Source organism: Mus musculus, chromosome 11 (genome assembly GCF_000001635.26).
Source record: "Mus musculus strain C57BL/6J chromosome 11, GRCm38.p6 C57BL/6J".
Lineage (NCBI taxonomy): Eukaryota > Metazoa > Chordata > Mammalia > Rodentia > Muridae > Mus > Mus musculus.
Genome location: NC_000077.6, coordinates 88,338,939 through 88,355,945, shown reverse-complemented (window position 1 = coordinate 88,355,945; position 17,007 = coordinate 88,338,939). Strand labels below are relative to the sequence as shown.

At 45.3% G+C, this 17,007-nt stretch overlaps 1 protein-coding gene and 1 non-coding gene across 20 annotated transcripts in view; one reads left to right on the top strand and one right to left on the bottom strand.

Annotated features, from left to right (window-relative positions):
* Positions 1-16,564, top strand: part of Msi2 (musashi RNA-binding protein 2) — a 378,925-nt gene extending 362,361 nt beyond the window's left edge. For 7 of the 19 annotated variants that reach the window (XR_003949528.1, XR_879764.2, XR_388550.3 and 4 more), the window contains 3 exons: positions 7,008-7,162; positions 8,821-8,893; positions 11,286-16,564. Coding sequence is in view for 15 of the 19 variants with exons in the window: in XM_006534440.3 (XP_006534503.1) it covers positions 7,008-7,162; positions 8,821-8,862 (197 nt within the window). In the remaining 4 variants the exon portion in view is untranslated. Of the gene's footprint in view, positions 1-6,953; positions 7,163-8,820; positions 8,894-11,285 lie in introns of all 19 variants that reach the window. The other 12 variants (XR_001780073.2, XM_011249302.2, XM_006534435.3 and 9 more) reach the window with 5 other exon arrangements.
* On the bottom strand, positions 3,082-3,173 carry Mir378b (microRNA 378b). The gene has a single exon (NR_039545.1). It is a non-coding gene; the product is annotated as a microRNA 378b (primary transcript).
* Positions 16,565-17,007: the final 443 nt, after the last annotated feature.

Genomic DNA, 17,007 nt, shown 5'->3' with positions numbered 1-17,007 from the left:
CACATTTTCAGTATATCAGATTTCCAGCCTTAAGTGTGCTTGGTGGGACCTTTCAGGCTTCTGTGGTTCTGTCTTTGTGAACAGGACTCATCAATAGCAGAAGACCTGGGGCTAGGGGAGACGGCTCAGTTGGTAAAGGGCGTGCTGTTGCAAGCAGGTGGACTTGAGTTCTGATTCCCGGTGCTCACATAACAGCAATGCTCAGCTGCATCCGTAATCCCAGCACTTAGGAGGTGGAGACAGGTGGATCCCTGGAGCTGATTGGTCAGCCTGCTTAACCAAATGGATGAGTTCCAAGTTCATCGAGAGACCCTGTCACAAATAAGGTGGAGAGCAATAAAGACACTTGACATGTACACCCCCCACACAAACACACACATACAGGACACACAAATTCAATAACAGAAGACCTGCTCATCGCTGCTAGTGAGCAAGTGAGCCAGCCTTACAGTTTGTTACAACTATGCTGCGTGCTGGAATCTCCCGGGTGTTTTTTCAACTTCCCTCACTGCCAGGCCATATTTCAAACCCATCAAATCAGAGCCTGGGCAAAGTCAGTGTATAGCCATAGCCTCACGTCCTGGTTAGTTGTGCAACTTTATACCATCCCTGACCATGGCAGGCACCCAGCATCCTCCAAAGGGAAGCAGGGGAAGTCACCAGCCTAGGTTTAGAGTCCCTATGGGCTTAGGGCTCTTCTGCCTACCAGGGCCAACAAGACCACCTTCAAGGACGACCTTAAGGGGTCCTTGTCTCTGTGGTGTGACTCTCCCATCTCCCTTGAGTCCAGGCTGAGATGAGGAGCAAAAAGTTTAGACAACTGTAAACAGGGAAGCAGCCATACGCCTAGACTGGCTGACAAATGGAAGCCTCTTGCTAAGGTCGGAGTTTGTTTGTTATTAAAGACCTAATTAGGAACATGAGAGGGAGCTGAATGGCTCCGCGCTTGGTTAATTAGTGACATGTATGCGCCCGCTTTGAACTTCAAGGACACAGAGCTATTAGTGCTTACATCAAAAATGGATTAAACTCCTGCGTCTTTACAATCATTAAAGACGGACTACTCAAGTGGAAAGCCTTCTGTACAGATCCTTGAGGGACTATGCCCTCAACACCCTCCTCACCCACCAGCCACCAGCCACACCCAGATGCTGGGTCCCCGGGTGCCAAGATGCTGTTAGAAGTGATTGGGCAGCAAGTGCCAATCGGCCATGAGGTGTCCCAGCTCCCCACAGGACCCAGCAGAGTGAGATGGACTTTGAGGGCTGGGTTAGTTCTCTGGGGCCCCCCACTGTGTCTGGGCCTTGATAGAAGTGACAGTCTCAGTAAGGGCTTGGCCAGTGGCCCACCCACTTACTGACTCCCAACACTGACTACATTTCTGTTCTTTGCCACAAAGTTCTTTGTTTTATGCCACAGTGGAAGGTTACCCCAGTCATCAGCAGAGATGAAGTCCCCTATGTCTTCATAGGCACCACCCAACCCCAAGGAGATCCCTGGCTAGTAACAGAGGTGTCTGCAACATCAAACTGTGATTCAAGGAGGGACAACTGAGTCGTGTCACGACTGATGTCACATTGTACTTTCAAGTTAGAACTGGAGACAGTCCTAAGACCCTGAGTTTGCTTATCTATTACACAGCGTAATGAAACCCATCTTAAAAGCTGTTGAGTGAGTGGCCCTCCTAGCCTGGCCCTCTCTTATCCCGTTAGCTCTCACCTATCTTGGCCCAGCCATGTGTGATAGTAGTACATCTCCTCCCTAGCCATTCCTACCAGGGATGTGCTGACCACTGACTCTTAGGTAGCTTTCGTCACTGCTGCTGGAATACAGTGCTAGACCATCTTCGTCACTGCTGCTGGAATACAGTGCTAGACCATCTTCTAAGTCTATATAGTCCTAGCCTTGGATTTCATAGTACTGTAGCATGTGTGTAGTACAGAGAAATATGCATTGGTCATATAAGAAGTAACGTATGAGACACAAGGGATCTATGGCTGGGACAGGCAGGGGTGAGACCTTCACGATGAGCAGCATAGCAATAAGTGGAGATGACTGGAGACACACGGGAAAACCATACTGCTTGCTTCCCTAGTAAGTTAGGTAGACGACGACGTGCCTTAAGAACAGGTGAAAACAGGCCAAGGGACTTTCAACATCAAACTGGAGTTGGCCTGCTTTCAGCCCTTGGGTTCCTTATTTAATTTTGGTATTTTGGTCCTAGACCCTAAAGGGCTGGACAAGGAGACAGAGGCTACACGTTCAGACATCGAGTGGCTTTAATGCAACATATCCTGGGTGCTGTGGCTATGAGGGGGTCCCCTGCTCTGCTGCTCCCTTCAAATTCTACCCAGTGTTAGACAATAGAAATACCTGGACTCCACGTCTTTTCCTGGACCTACAGTAAGGCTATTGCGATTTACATCATTTTCCTAACCCCCAGAGATTAATTTCACTCTTCACACACACCCACCCCAGCCCACTTTAGAAAGTGGGGAAGGCTGCTGCCTGGAAGGCTTTAACTGAGCACCCCCAGGTAAGGGTCTTCATTCCCAATACAGGCCGTTGGTCCAATTTCTGTTCCCTTCTCTGAGATGAGATAGGAAGGCTTCATTAGGTCAGCCATCCAGGTGTTTTCTTGGGCAGCAGGAAGCTTTTCATTTAATGTAAAATACCTTCAACTCTCATTCGAATACATTCCTCTTGCTTTGCTGGCCTTCTGAGGTATAGCAAATGTCCCTGCCTTTCATGTTGCTCGCCCCACCCCACCCCCCTGAGTCCTTTTTTTCCGGGTCCAGGGTGATTAAATGCACCAGACGGATGGATTGAACCCTTTTGTAATCACCTTCAGGTCTGTATGGCAAGTGGATTGCATTTTCCTCTATTGGATTTTGCTAAATGTGCATACAGGACCTGTGTGGGCTCTGCATATACCTGATAAGTCACAGGGCTTTTTCTCCTTTTCATCCTCATAACATGCTAGTGACTCAGATTGAATAAGGGGCACATTACTCATGTGTCACAGATAAGGACACAAGCTGGACCAGGACACACAGGTGTCAGGGCAGGGCCAGAGTCAACCTCAGGTCTTCTGACTCCAAGTCCAGGGTTCCCTCTCTATCCATCGTACCTGCCTCCTGAGGGTACTGCCTGGACTGGGATAGCCCAGGACACTGGGAATCAGGAGCAGAAGGAGGAACCACCCTAGAATTAAGCCAGGGCTATGGACATTACTCAGAAGTGAGCCTGTTTACCACAGTGGACCCCCAAACTGCCAGCCTTGTCCCAAGCCATGTAACACAGTCTCAGCTTCTGCTGATATGCCATGATATTTCTAGATAACACACACACACACACACACACAGATAGAGCTGGACTAGCCACACAATAGTCACGATGCCCTTCCTTACCCATGAACAGTGATGCCATATCCTTTCTTGGGTTTGGGAGACCACACCTGACCCCTCCAGATGATTTTTGGTGCCTGGGAAAGGGAAACCTGCATTTCACAGAAAGAACTTTCATGGGAACTTGGCCTCTCACCAGCTTCTTTGCCTCTCACAGCTCACAGGAAGAGACCATGTTATCAAGTAGCCAGCCAGTACAGTGTGAGGAATTGTGCTGATTTCCAGAATGAAGGACATTCCATTGTCCTAGCTGCCTTCCTGATATCGGCAGGCAGTAGCAGCTACCAAGTGTCTGTCCTTATCCCTTCCTGAACAAGGTCCCTAAATACATATAGGTTGCTTGCCTGGAGACCTTATCACACTATCTGGGGCGTGGCTCTTCTGCCACAAGAGACACAAGTGTTGACTACAGAGCTTGAAGGAACATTTCTCCTCTGTGGCCAAACCCATATGGGCATAGGCTCCATTGTCTAGGTGTTTATTGCCTGTCCACTGTACCATCTGGTGAGGACTCAGCAGCCAAGTCTTCCATCCTTCACTGGGGGATGCTTGCTGCATAACCTTGAGCTGGAATGGACTGTGGCTGAGCAAGCACATACTCCAGTGGAACTGGGGATGGCAGTAAGCCATATTCTAGCACAGTGCCTCTCTCCAGATTGCTGCCACTCTCATTGGATGTAATATGACTGAGCAGGGAGGGATACTGTAGGCCTAAAATGAGCTTCTTGTAGAATTCCCTCCACACTACAAGTGCCAGGCTTCCAGGTGCACATGGAGCCAAGAATGTTGCCACGGGTAGGGTGAATCCCAGCAGCCCGCCTGCCTTCTAAGCCTTCCACAGAGGGCTCTCTGAACAGCATTCTTCTGTCAGCCTGCTGCCTCTTTGTCTTTCTCTAGCTGGATTTGTCTCCAGGGGTGAGGCTCTCTTGCCTTCTCTTCATTGCCTATCTAGTATCTTCCTATCTTAGAGGGAAAGAAGCTGAAAAAAAATCTCTGTCCATTTTCCACTACTATATTTTCCCAACCCCACCCGATCCTCTTACCCACAGTCAGAGCTAGCTCCTTCTTCTGTAGAGAGAGGGGCTGGTACCTGGGTAAACCAGGAGTCCACTGTCTAGCTCGTTGTGTTTCCTGAGTCCCCAAGAAAAAGATGTGGTCCACCAACACAGTGCTACCTTTTGGATATCTCTGCTGGATATTTGCCTCCATGAGAGAAGAAGGGGCAAATGTCATCTGCAATTTTAATGTTCTTGGTTCAAAAAATTCTGCTGCCAGTACATTTCCAAATAAGCTATTCACTTGCTTTGAATACCCCCCCCCCAACACACCTTCCCCCGTTTCCCCAACCCACTCTCTTGATCGTCTTGTTTATTAATTTCTGGCCAAATGCTTCAGAGGGGCGCATCCTGCCCAAGGGCATCCAGAGGCAACAGTCCCTTTTCCTCTGCTGAGGCAGGAGCCAGGCCCAGCGTGGTTTGGTCCACTTTGGATCTTGTGTCCCCTTCTCAAGTGCAGTATCATTAATCTCTTCTCGCTCCTATGACAAGTGCGTGAAAAAAAAATCCACTTACATGTTCTTCAAAGCCACAAGAGAAGCAAGGGCCTCTAGCGACAGGGCCCCAGGCAAGAGGAACTCCACCGTACACTTCAGATGCTCTTCTTGGCAGCTGTTACAGGGCAGAGGAGTGATGCCACAGGAGCCAGGAGGGAGGAGTGAGCCTTCTAAAGCTGAAGACAAGTGATATTCCATCACTCAGTTTCTTCAAAACGTGTTAGCTAAGGTCCAGCAGCTGCTGGGAATTTCAGAATCAATTAAGAGCTTACTTTTATAATGGAAATTGCTTGGAGTTTTGGGGTTTTGGGAGGGGGCGTTATGTCTGGGGTTTTTATTTTGTTTTGTTTTAAATATTTAATTTTATTTTATATGCTTTGGTGTGAGGGTGTCAGATTCCCTGGAACTGGAGTTGTGAGCTGCCATATTGGTGCTGGGGATTGAACCCAGGTCCTCTGGAAGAGCAGCCAGTGCTCCTGACCACTGAGCTATCACTCCAACCCCTCTGATTTTGTTTTCTAATACAGGATCTCAGTTGTGTCACTGGCCTGGAACTTGCTATGTAGGCCTCTGCCTCCCAAGTGCTGGGATTAAAGGTGTGCATCACCATCTAAGGCCTATGTTTTTTGTTTTTGTTTTTAAACAGTAAATAAAGTTTAGTCTACTGAATGGGTAAAATGTTGAGGCAGAATTGACCTGTTTGATAGGCTGGGGCCCTCACTAGGAAGGTGTGGTGGTCTTAGAAACAGGCTAAAATGAAGCCTAAGGCAGTGTCACCTTTGGCCACCCCTCTCGCAGACAGAGCACACAGTCTCTGGCTGTGTGGATGCCGGGTGTCCCTCAGTAGCTAAGGTGTATTCTAAGCTTTCTTTTCCCCAGTCTGGCGTTTCTGAGATAATGTACCCAAAATGCATTTCGCTTTAGCTGTCAGCTCGTTCGCTTATTAGAATATTCTGCTTTCTTTTATTACTTACCTGGTTTTGTTTTGTTTTTTAACGAAAGGAAAAAAAAAGTTTCTATCCCTCCCCCTTTCCTTCTCCTGCAGGAGGTGAGTGTGTGGGTATCTCGTTAGGACCATAGCAGCATCCCAGCCTTAGCCAAACGTCAGGGTACCATTCCCACCCCATCCCCTCCCTCCCTCCATCCCTGCTCTGCACCCCAAAAGAGGACTCTGCCGCCATCATTACTGTTACGTTAAGATGCCTGAACTTTCCATGACATATGCCATCCTCTGACCACCTCAATATTGCCAATTTTCATGCAGGGTATAAACTGAAGGGTGGGAGGGCGGGAGTAGCCAGTGGGGGTGGGGGGAGAAGGGGGATACAGAATGAAGATCTTTTTATTTTGTCTTTAAAAAACAAACAAACAAAAAAAAACCCACACACAAATTCGTCATTCAATGGATCCAAAAACCAAGAGAAATGGGATGAAACATCCACACGTGCACACAGAGATGAATTCAAAATCCCTTTCCCAAAGATTTTTTTCAATCACACAAAATTGCTTTTGTTTCCTGTCATGTTTTAATATCAATATTAACACAATGTGTAGTCTAAAACTAGTTCCTTTGTAGTTTGCATGGGATGTGAATGCTGTCTCAACGTGCCCAAACCTAGAAGACTGCATGAGCGTCAATTCAGATGTGAAAAAAAAATCTCTCTTTCTCTCTCTCTCTCTCCATATATATCTCTATTTCTATTGTGATAACCTGGTGGGCCGTGAAGCACCTCCGGTTGGTTGCCATACTGTGTTGAATGATCGTTTTTTTTTTTTTTTTTTTTTTCTTCTATCTATTCTGGAGCTCCGAGCTTCTTAGTGGTAGCCTGGGCTGAGTATTCTTGAGTCCCCTGCTGATGTTTTCGCATGGCCTTGGTTAAGTGTTAGAAGTTGGGCCTCAGCTGTTTTTTTTTTTTCCTCGAGTGTTTGGCTTGTAATGATCGGTGCATGCCTGGCTTCTGGCCTCATACCCAGCTCTATTCTCTGCACACCAGTCCTGAATAGCTACAGTGCTCAACCGAATTTTGGCGCGCCCGCTTCCCCGGCAGGCTCCAACCCGGCGCGGCCCGGAGGCTTCCCGGGGGCCAACAGCCCAGGACCTGTCGCCGATCTCTACGGCCCTGCCAGCCAGGACTCCGGAGTGGGGAATTACATAAGCGCGGCCAGCCCACAGCCGGGCTCCGGCTTCGGCCACGGCATAGCTGTAAGTACCTGCCTCGCTGCCCTCCTCCTTCCTCACCAACTTCACACAGCCCATGGGGAGGAAAGTCCAGAGCTAAGGGCAGAAGAAGAGACAGGGTGACTGCCCCATCAACACCAGGCCAGCGGAAGCTTCTATCTGCTGGCCCAGTCATGTACCATAAGGTGTATGTTTGGCAACCTTGATCCAATTCATAAAATCCATACAAAGAATAGGATACCTTAAAAAAAAAAAACAGCTAGGTGAGAATGAGCAGGGATAGCCTAAGTCATGTCCTGGCATATGATAAGTCCTCATGCCATATCCCTCGCCTCTGCTGTCCACTAGTGTCAGTGGTGCCTGGAAGATGGTAGGGGAAGCCCCTTCCCAGGTCATTTCCTTTGCTAATGTTTCTTCCAGCTTCCAGGTTCCAAGTAAGTTCCTATTTTCAGTCTTTAGCTGCAGCTCCCCAAAGGCCAGATGCATTTGATATCTGTGATGCTCTGTGGTTCTATAATCTGACTAATCCAGGCAATGGAAATTTGCTTAAGAGATTTGCATGCTGTTTTCAGATCGTATTGTTCTTTTCCCTCCTGGTGTGTGAGCATGAATGTGCCTGAGCCCACTCGCTGGCTGGTGCCCCCTCCGGTTTTATTTTTTTTTTGTTTTTTGTTTTTGTTTTTTTGGAAACAGAAACCACCCCCAGGCCAGTCTCTGCCCTAGCCAGCCTCATTCTTTGGGAGGCAGTTTGGTTTTGAGTTGAGGTGGGGGTGTCTGCTATCCCAGGTTACATCCTGCATCAGATTCTGTATCTGGGAGAAAGCAGGGAAAAATCTGCCTTGAGGACCATGTGGGGGAGACCAAAGCCATTGCAAGGGCCTGAAGAGCCAAGGCAACTTCATGGCTCCTGGCATTGGAAACACACACGCACATGCACACGCGCGCACACACACACACACAGGCGTGCACTGTCTTATACATTCTCACACAGACACATATTTGTGCATGTTAGCCAACCCTGGCCCGTGCTTCCTGAGACCTCTTTCAATTCTGCTCCAAAGCCAGTATTACTCGAATCAGTAGTTTGATGAGTCTAATCCCCTCGGATCAACTGTAGTACCAAATCCAGAACATTGTTATTCAGCCCAGAGCTGCACCAATTTGGGGGCTGGTCAGTCAGCACTCAGGACACGACTCGTTTCCACTTTCAGCAGCGAGAAACACACATCCTGTTTGTTCTCGAAAACCTGGATCTTGGGATCTTCACACTGTGATGTTATTTCTCAAATAATCACACAGGCCATCAACGTTGATCACCACGGACATTTCTTCCCCCAAATTAATCTGTTGAGATCCTTGTATTTGCCCTGTGGGGTCCATGGCCACTGTTGTGGTCATTTGTTTGAGGCATGAGCCCCATTTTTCCCACCCACTCACCCCTCAGAGTCTGGCTCTTGGTTTCCCCTTGGGAAGCAGACGAGCGTGGGTGGGGGGATCTCTGGGCAGGAAAGAGGGAGCTGGGGACAGCATCACCCCAACTCCCCATGGCACGGTGTCTCAGAATTACATATTCATGCTGGCAACCATCAACTGTAGTGCTAGAGGTGATCTCCTTTCCCAGGATAAGACAATCTGTTCCCATGTATAACGCGCTGATGGACTTAACACTTGTGCAATTTTAGGGACCTTTGATTGCAACGGCCTTTACAAATGGATACCACTGAGCAGGCGCTTCCATTGCCGTCTCACTATGAGGTATTACCATCTCTGCCGTGCGTCTCCGCCCTGCCCGCGTGTCCGTACACATATGTGCCCATACGCTCATACGTGTACACACATGCACATCACATCACATCTCTTTCTTCTCTCGCTGAACCCCCTTTCAAAGGAAGAGGGATCAAAAATAAATCCAGTATCTTTATTCTCTCATTTCCTCCTCCGGCTTTTAATCATGGCACTCCTCCCCCCCACCCCTTCATTTTGCTCATTTTTAATTTGGTTCTTTTGGCTCTGTTTCTGTATCTTCTCCACCCTCATCTTTTTCCTTCTTGAGTGGGAAACTGGAAGGTGATCTCATTTTGTGTCCATTCCAGGAAGGATGGAGGCAGGTAAACTGGTCTTATGCCAATCCTGGGGTCGGCATGGGGAGCAGAACCATTCTCAAAAGTCCTGTGAACTGCCCCGTAGGTTGCCGGGACTCTCAGCCAATGGGGTTCGTGCAGCCAACCGGCCTGACTCCATCTTTGAGTGAAAGGAAAACATTTTTTTTTTGCCAGTTAACTATGGAGTAATTATCAAGATTACCACACGAAAAGCAAATTAAATTAACAGCATCACCTGCCTAACGTGAATTTGGATCCCTGCCAGTTTCTTAACCTTTTAAACTGAGCTCAAGTTAATTAAACATTTTTAAATCACTTTGATGGGAATCCAGAGGTGGTGGGAGAGACGGGAGGGAGGCTGGGCAGGTAGCGAGCAATCCTCTTACCACATTCTCCAAAAATGAGTATCAGGTTGGGAGGTGTGCCAAGCAGAGGATTGTCATCCTTGGGGAAGCCCAAGGTCTGTCCTGTGCTGGCATGTAAATCAGAGGGTGAGACAGCGATGGCTAAGGCCTTGGAATAGGTCCTACGTGGGGAATCCCAAGACTTTTCACTTGGAGCTAGGGGAAGGAAAGGCCAGCTCTGGGTTTGTCCACTCTCTTGTAGAGGGGAATCTTCTAGCTCTGGAAGCAACCATGACTCCGTAGACCAGGACCATTTGAGAAACCCATTTGAGTTGAGCTCCACAAATCTTTAAGCTCCGTCCTTTGTTGCTGCTCCACTAACTCTACTGCCTCTCCTAACCAAGTAAACCCTCTATATGAATGTTCCCACCCCTCACTTCCATTGCCCTCCATCACTGGCCAGAGCCAGAACCCACTAACAGCCTGAACAAAAGCTACTCGCTACTAATAAGGCTGGATCTTGGGGCTCGGGGACAGTGAGGTTCCTCTGAAAGCAAGGAGGGCTGATAGGACCAAGAACTCAGAAGGCTGAAGATGGCTTCAGTGTCTAACAAAAAGGGACTCAAAGGCTGCCTAGGCATAGCAGGTCCTCCCTCGGGAGTCCAGCCACTGGGTCTATCAGTATCTGCTCCTCACCCCAAGAGCCCCCTCCCTCATATGACCTCACCCCCAGTTTATGTCCATCATTCAGCTTTAAGACTCAGTTTCTACATAAGGATAAAGTCATCAGGAGGGCAGCAGTTCAAAACCCACTCCTTCCGGTCAAGTCACATGATTGCATAGCAGCTGTGGAAGACTAGGCAATCATATCATTTGTCTCCGGCAGAAGTGACCCTCTGACATGTAGTCACCATCCACAGAAGAGCCCAGGCTCACAGGCCATCTAGGATCACCCAGTTAGCAAGCCTGAGTCCTGGGTCTGTTTTGGTTTTCTTGGACCAGAGCTGGTTATTTGGTTTGGTTTGGTTTTTTTTTTGGGGGGGGGGTTGTTGTTGTTGTTGTTTATGTTTTTATTTTTTAAATAGTTATATCCATCCCTTAGTATATAATCTCTTACTACAGATTCACATTAGTTATTAACAGTTAACAATAGGTTTCTCTCCCACCCCTTCTTTTTTGGGTTTTCAAGATAGGGTTTCACAGTGTAGCCCTGGTTGACCTGGAACTCACTCTGTAGACCAGGCTGGTCTTGAACTCACAGAAATCCACCTGGCTCTGCCTCCCAAGTGCTGGGATTAAAGACATGCACCACCACCACCCAGTTGGCGATATTTTTTTTTCTTAAACATAGGTTTAAAAACAAAAATTTAAGCGGAAGGGTTTTGTTTTATCAATGTGTGATTTGACCAACTAGTGGAAACCTATTCTGACTCCACCTCCCTCCAGGATCTCCAGAACTTTCCAGCCCTGTATCAGATCTATCTGTCAAGCACAGCCTAGATATCTGGTTTACCAAGCTAGGAAATCAGCCATTAGCCCAGCTATTTTTTACACACACAGTCACATAACTTAGTCTTTGACAGCTGTAGTTTTGTAGTTGAGACCTTGGCATGAGCCATATGTGTGCCTGACATTTCTCTTCTCCCTCCCACCCCTGCTCTTTGTTCTCTCCGGGACGCGCCTGACCTCCCTACACTACAGAGCATACCTGGATGTCCAGGCAAGACTGGGCGAAGTTTCTGAGTGGCCCTTTGTTTAGGTGACGTCCTCAGACCTGGACCCCCACCAGCCTCACTCCTCATCCCAACCAGAGGTGGCACACTTGGATTGAGGGTTGACACATCTCATCTCACCCATCGGCTACCTGCTGTAATATAAGACAACAGCTTTTAAACGTGTATATAATCCATGATTTTGGTTTGGTTCTGTTTGTTTTCCTTGGTGGTCCCCCTCTCCCTCTTCCCTTCTCCTTTTAAATCTCCCTCAATCACATTTGGTAGTGATTTTTGACTTAGTCTGGTAGTCACCCAGCTTAATATCTAGTTAAAGCTAACCATAGTATACTTGTTATATATTAAGGAGTTTTTTTTCTTTTTTTTTGTTTTCTTTTTTCCTTTAAAGAGAATTTTTGTTTTGTTTTGATTCTGTTCTCGCTTTTAAAGGATGCTGAGATGGTGATGTTACTCTCCATTTTTGGTACCAGTTCTGAGACTGTAAGACTTTTCATCTGGGACTTTAGCACACACTGAATCGAAGTTGTGATACGCGGAGCGGGAGGTGGGCATAGACTCTATTTTGTGTTGTAGAAGTGACATACAGTTGGCTGCTTAACAGACTCTCTAGCCGTTCATTTTTGTGACGTCTCTTTGTTAACCTAAGTATATCTATTTTCGGCAATAAGGTAAGGACGGCCGTGTTTTGAGGGTCTTCCTTTCCTATGAGTGCTTTTTCTTTTCTTCTGTTCAAAGAGGTCATATTACAAGGTTTTTTGAAATTGTGAATTCTAAAAAACAAAAAACAAACAAAAAAATGTTGTAAATATAATTCCATTAACTACATAGAAACTATTAAGGAAGAGAGAATCAAAAAATATTTTTGTGAGGGAGTTGATCCTGGGCAGTTAGGTACCCTGGAAGGAGGGGAGGGAACCTCGATGAAGCCAGTACAACAACAGAAGAGCCCCCCCAGCTGCCAGGGCACCCCAGACCCCCACTCTTCACTGTTGGTGTGATAGACCTAAGAACCACATTAGCACCCTGCCAGCCTACCAGCCTCTCTGTGCACAGCTTCTAATGTTATGATCTAGCTAGATTTTTATTTAAAATATGAAAAACTGCTTTTCCCAAGACGTTTTTTAAAAGGAAAAAAAGCTACAATTTTAATATTTGACATATTTAAAGTTTCAAAGCACACTTGTTTTGGCTTAGGGGAGGGGCAGGGTGGGGTCATTCTTTTTCAGTCTTAATTTTTAAATATCTGATCATTTTATATTGTCCGATCATTTCAGCACCTCCAAAGGGTCCTAGGATATTCTGCCTCTCTCTTCACCCTGTCCCCAGACGGGGGAACCCGTGGGTCAGGCGTGGATAAGCCTGCGAGAATACACCCTTTCTCCATTCACTTTCTATTTACAAATTAGGAAAGCAACCTTTCAGTTTATATATATATTTTTTTTCCTTTTTGATACCTCAGTGCTGCAAGTATCATCAGAGAGGCTATGGAAGAGTTTTGTGTTTTGTTTTTTGTTTTGTTTTTTTTTTTAATTTATTGTAGATGTAAACAGAATTTTAAAAATAAAATATAAACATCACTGCACTGTGACTGGTGGGGAAAACTGACAGCTTCCTGTTTGTACACATTTGACATTGGCTGTTATAATATATGGTCCTCAGTTGGGGAAGACACTTAGAATGAAGGATGTTTTTTAATTTAACTTTTTTTTTTTTTTAAAGAAAAATATCAGTAATAGGTCGGCAACAGCAGCCGTAGGAAGTACAACTTAGGGTAGCATTAAAGCATACTGTAGTGTGGATATATTTTTTTTCTTTTTTAAAATGTGATATTGACATTTTATTAATATTTTTTAAATTGTTACGTTTATAAATTTGGTACTTAAGGCACAGCCAGTGTGAGGCACTGAACGCGACATTTATTACAATGAGCTGCTGCACTCCTACTTTTATAAATTTTACTAACAAGTAGACTAATGTAGACATTCACAGACGGGATAGCGCAGAAGCATCTTCACACGACAAGTCTCCAAAAAAAAAAAGCTAATTCAGAGAGGGCGGGAGGAAGCCTGTTCCCGTTCTAATTAAGTGCAACCTTGTTTTATCTTATTGTTTTATTTTTTAAGAAAGGAAATCATGTTCTTTTTTTATATCTCTATATATAAGATACAGAGTTGTTTGGTAAGGTTTGGGGTGTTTTTTGTTTTGTTTTGTTTTAAGTTTCCAAACAACCAAACTAAGAAAAATGCTGGATGCTTTTAGAATACAAAACTTACTCAAGTCATAAAATAACAAAATAGAACTTTTACTTTAAGAAACAACAACAAAGAGAGAGAGAGACTCGATTCCCAGCAAGTCAGTGTCTCACAAGGGCACTGGCTAATTACTCTTCTGTCCGCGTTGCTGATGTCCTGTCCCCAGCCCCTGTCCATCTCCCCCACACTCCCATCACCTCATAGAACGCTCTTTGTTGATCATTGTCTGTTAATAATGTATAAAATGGCTATCTTGTAAGTGTGCTGTCTTGGTACTAGTGTAGTGACTTTTTTTCTCCTCTTCTAGTACATATTGATAGGTATAATGTAATTAAGGTTTTAAAAAAAATAGACATAGTTATTCAGATTAGGACCAGTAAGGATAGAACTTTCTCTTATTTATGAAAAGAAAAAAAATGCTAATAATTTGGGGGCAGTTTTTTCCTTTTTTTTTTTTTCCAAGTTCAAATTTACTTTTATTTTTGCTGATTTGATGTGGTTTCAACTAACCCAAGGTCTCACAATGTTCAAATGGCGGCTGACTCTACAGCATTCTGTAGGTCCCTGCCCCCCTAGCTGAAGGGGTGTGCCATACTACCTTAAATGCAAACACTAGATATGCAAAACTGGATTTTTTTAATTTATTTTTTAAAAGAGGGAGGTGTGGTATATTAAAATGATTTTACTAAGAGAAAAAAAATATTTTTTTAAGGATGCTCAGAAGAAATTGATAATCTGTGTGAATATGTTTTAGATGTTTATATACATTTTGAAGAGACCCAGTAGCCCATAGCACAAATCTTGTGAACATCTGATATGTTTTCAAGTGGCTACCTAGGATAAGGTTCATCATTAGTACCCCCACCCCCACCCCACCGCCATCTAGAAGTCCATCTTAAACAATTTTTTGTAAATTCTTTCAGCACTGGTGTCCATCTTTGTCTTTGTTTCAGTTAAGCTCAATAGCGAATGTGGGACCCCCTCCTCTGACCTTCCCTGGGGGAGAAACCCTCTTGGCTAATGGCTCTTCCCTGGCATTATCAATAACCACCCGGGGACTCTCTGGCTTTCAGATCCATCTGCCTGAGACCCCAAGGTCCTCTCCTCCCTAGAGGGGAGGTGGAGCAGCAGTTGACTCCTGGTTCCCTCCCTATTTCAGCCTGGATGTGGGGCTGGTGGAGATGCCTCCACCCCAGGAGCCTCTGCATATGTGGTTCGTGGCCTTCTTCTCACCCATTGGGAAAACCAAACAGCCTCACACTCTGTCCCCATCGCTCATTGGCTTAACTCAAGTGAGACCCCAACTGGGCCTTTGCGTTTTGTTTTTGTTTTTTTTTAAATCCTTCATGACCATTCTCTTAATTTGAACTCGTAGCTTGGGCTTTAAGGTAGCATGGCTCGATTGCTGTCGACTTAATGTTCCACTGCACAGCAATTCACGGCCAGTGAATGTTACACACATCTTGCTAGACTAGTATAAAAATCATTGGGTAATTGTTGGTTCTAATGACCTGAAAGGTGTTCAGTTTGTGGGTTTTTTTTGGGGGGGGCTGCTTGGGGGGTTGTTTTTCCTTCTTTGTTTTTTTTTAATTTGAGAATTTAGGGGGATAATTTTTGGGGGGGGGTTCCAAATAAAAAAATAGAAAGCTATTTTGATCTTTAGTGCAAACTAGGGACGTAGCCTCCATCACCACAACCACACCGCTTCGCTCTGCCATCCACCCACCGCAGCAGCATCTTCAAGAATAAAGCAATATAGTTTACTACATTTTTTTTTAAAATTGAAGGTCAGCCATGCTTTCTGTATTATATTGCATATGAAATTGTTTACAAAAGAAACACTAACTCATCCTTCTCTTTATCAGTTGAAAGTGACACACGGGACAGAGGGAAATTGGAGGGCAGGTGAGGGAGGGGAGAGGGTTTTTTTGTATTTTGGTTTGTTTGGTTTTGGTTTCTTTTCTTGAATGTGCTTTAGTAGCCAGATCCTCCAAGGAAGGCAAAAGCCAGCCAGCCAGAGAGAGAGTAGCGAAGCGGGCAGGCTGCAGGTAAGCACACTGAACAAGAGACACACTGGCAAGCTCCCCCACCTCAGCGAGAGCAGAAAGCGAACAGCTCAGCCCAGTCCTGGGCACAGACACTACACAAGGCAATGCTGGAATTGAAACAATACTTTAATACCGTTTAAGTTTGTTTCCTTTTTTTTTTTCCTCTTTTTTTTTTCTTTCACCAAGAAAAGAAAAAAGTAAACTAAAATACAAAATACAAAAACAAACAAACAAACAACAACCCATATAAATAAAACCCACCCCTCTCTGGGAAACAACCATAATTCAAACATGGCTATTTAGTAATCAGAAGGTATTGTCTCAGACAGGATTTCATTTCCGGGAGGCAGGGCGTGAGGGGGGAGGGGAGTGGGACTGAGAGACAGTTCCAGAGCCTCCAGGGAAGGCTTCTACTGCTAACTGCTGTATTCTGTATATACTGTGCCACCCTGTGTGGAGTCTGTGAGTGTGCTCTTGAGTAGCGTGGGCTAGCCAATCTGCCATTCATGGTGTTATAAACTCGGAATTCCATATGTAATAGGATGCAAGTCTAAGCGTTTCATGTGGACATAAATGTATCTAAATAAAACTTCCCCTAGCACTGTGGCTGACCTCACCCTTACTTTTATACTTTAGTATGAAACTGATGAGAACTTTGGTAGTGAGTATTTTTTTTATATATATACATATATATGTATCTATATATATATATATATCTCAAGCATCTTTCAGGTCTTTGTGTGTGGCTTTCTTAAAGCCCTGTTGTAAAAAAAAAAAAAATTACTAAGTGGATGGCAGTCTCTCACATCACAGATGTGGAAAGTATAATTTTATATTTGTATTTTCAAATAAATAAGTTTGTGAAAGGTTTCCATCCTCTACTGTGGTCCAGAAATCAATGTGTTTGTCTGACAAAAAAAATAATAAAATAAACTGTTTTGAACAGACTTGTTTAGTGTTCTTGTGTTTGCAGAGGCTGGAGTGGGCAAAGCTGCTGTTGGGTTTGGTGTGTCACTGTGTCATATCCTATGGCAATGGATGTTGGTCATGTGGCCTCTATCAGGGAGCCATTTTTGCGAGTGACCAGAGAGAGGTAGGATGGATGAGCACACCTGGAATTGGGTAATGAACAGCAAAAGACGCACATGACCCGTGTGGGTAGATCATGGTCCTTTGCGATCATGGGGCCTAGATGGAGGAAGGGTGCAGAAGGAGTTAACTTGTCATCCTGGTTGCTGTTCTTACAAGAGTATAAAGGGAGGTGAGAGAAGACGCCAAGGCAAACACTGTGAGTGAGCCTGGCGCAGGTGCTGAAAGGTTGTCTGGGAGCGTGGTCTCTGCCCTTTAGGACTTCAGAGTTGCCTTAATAGAAATAATTAGGATCACAGAC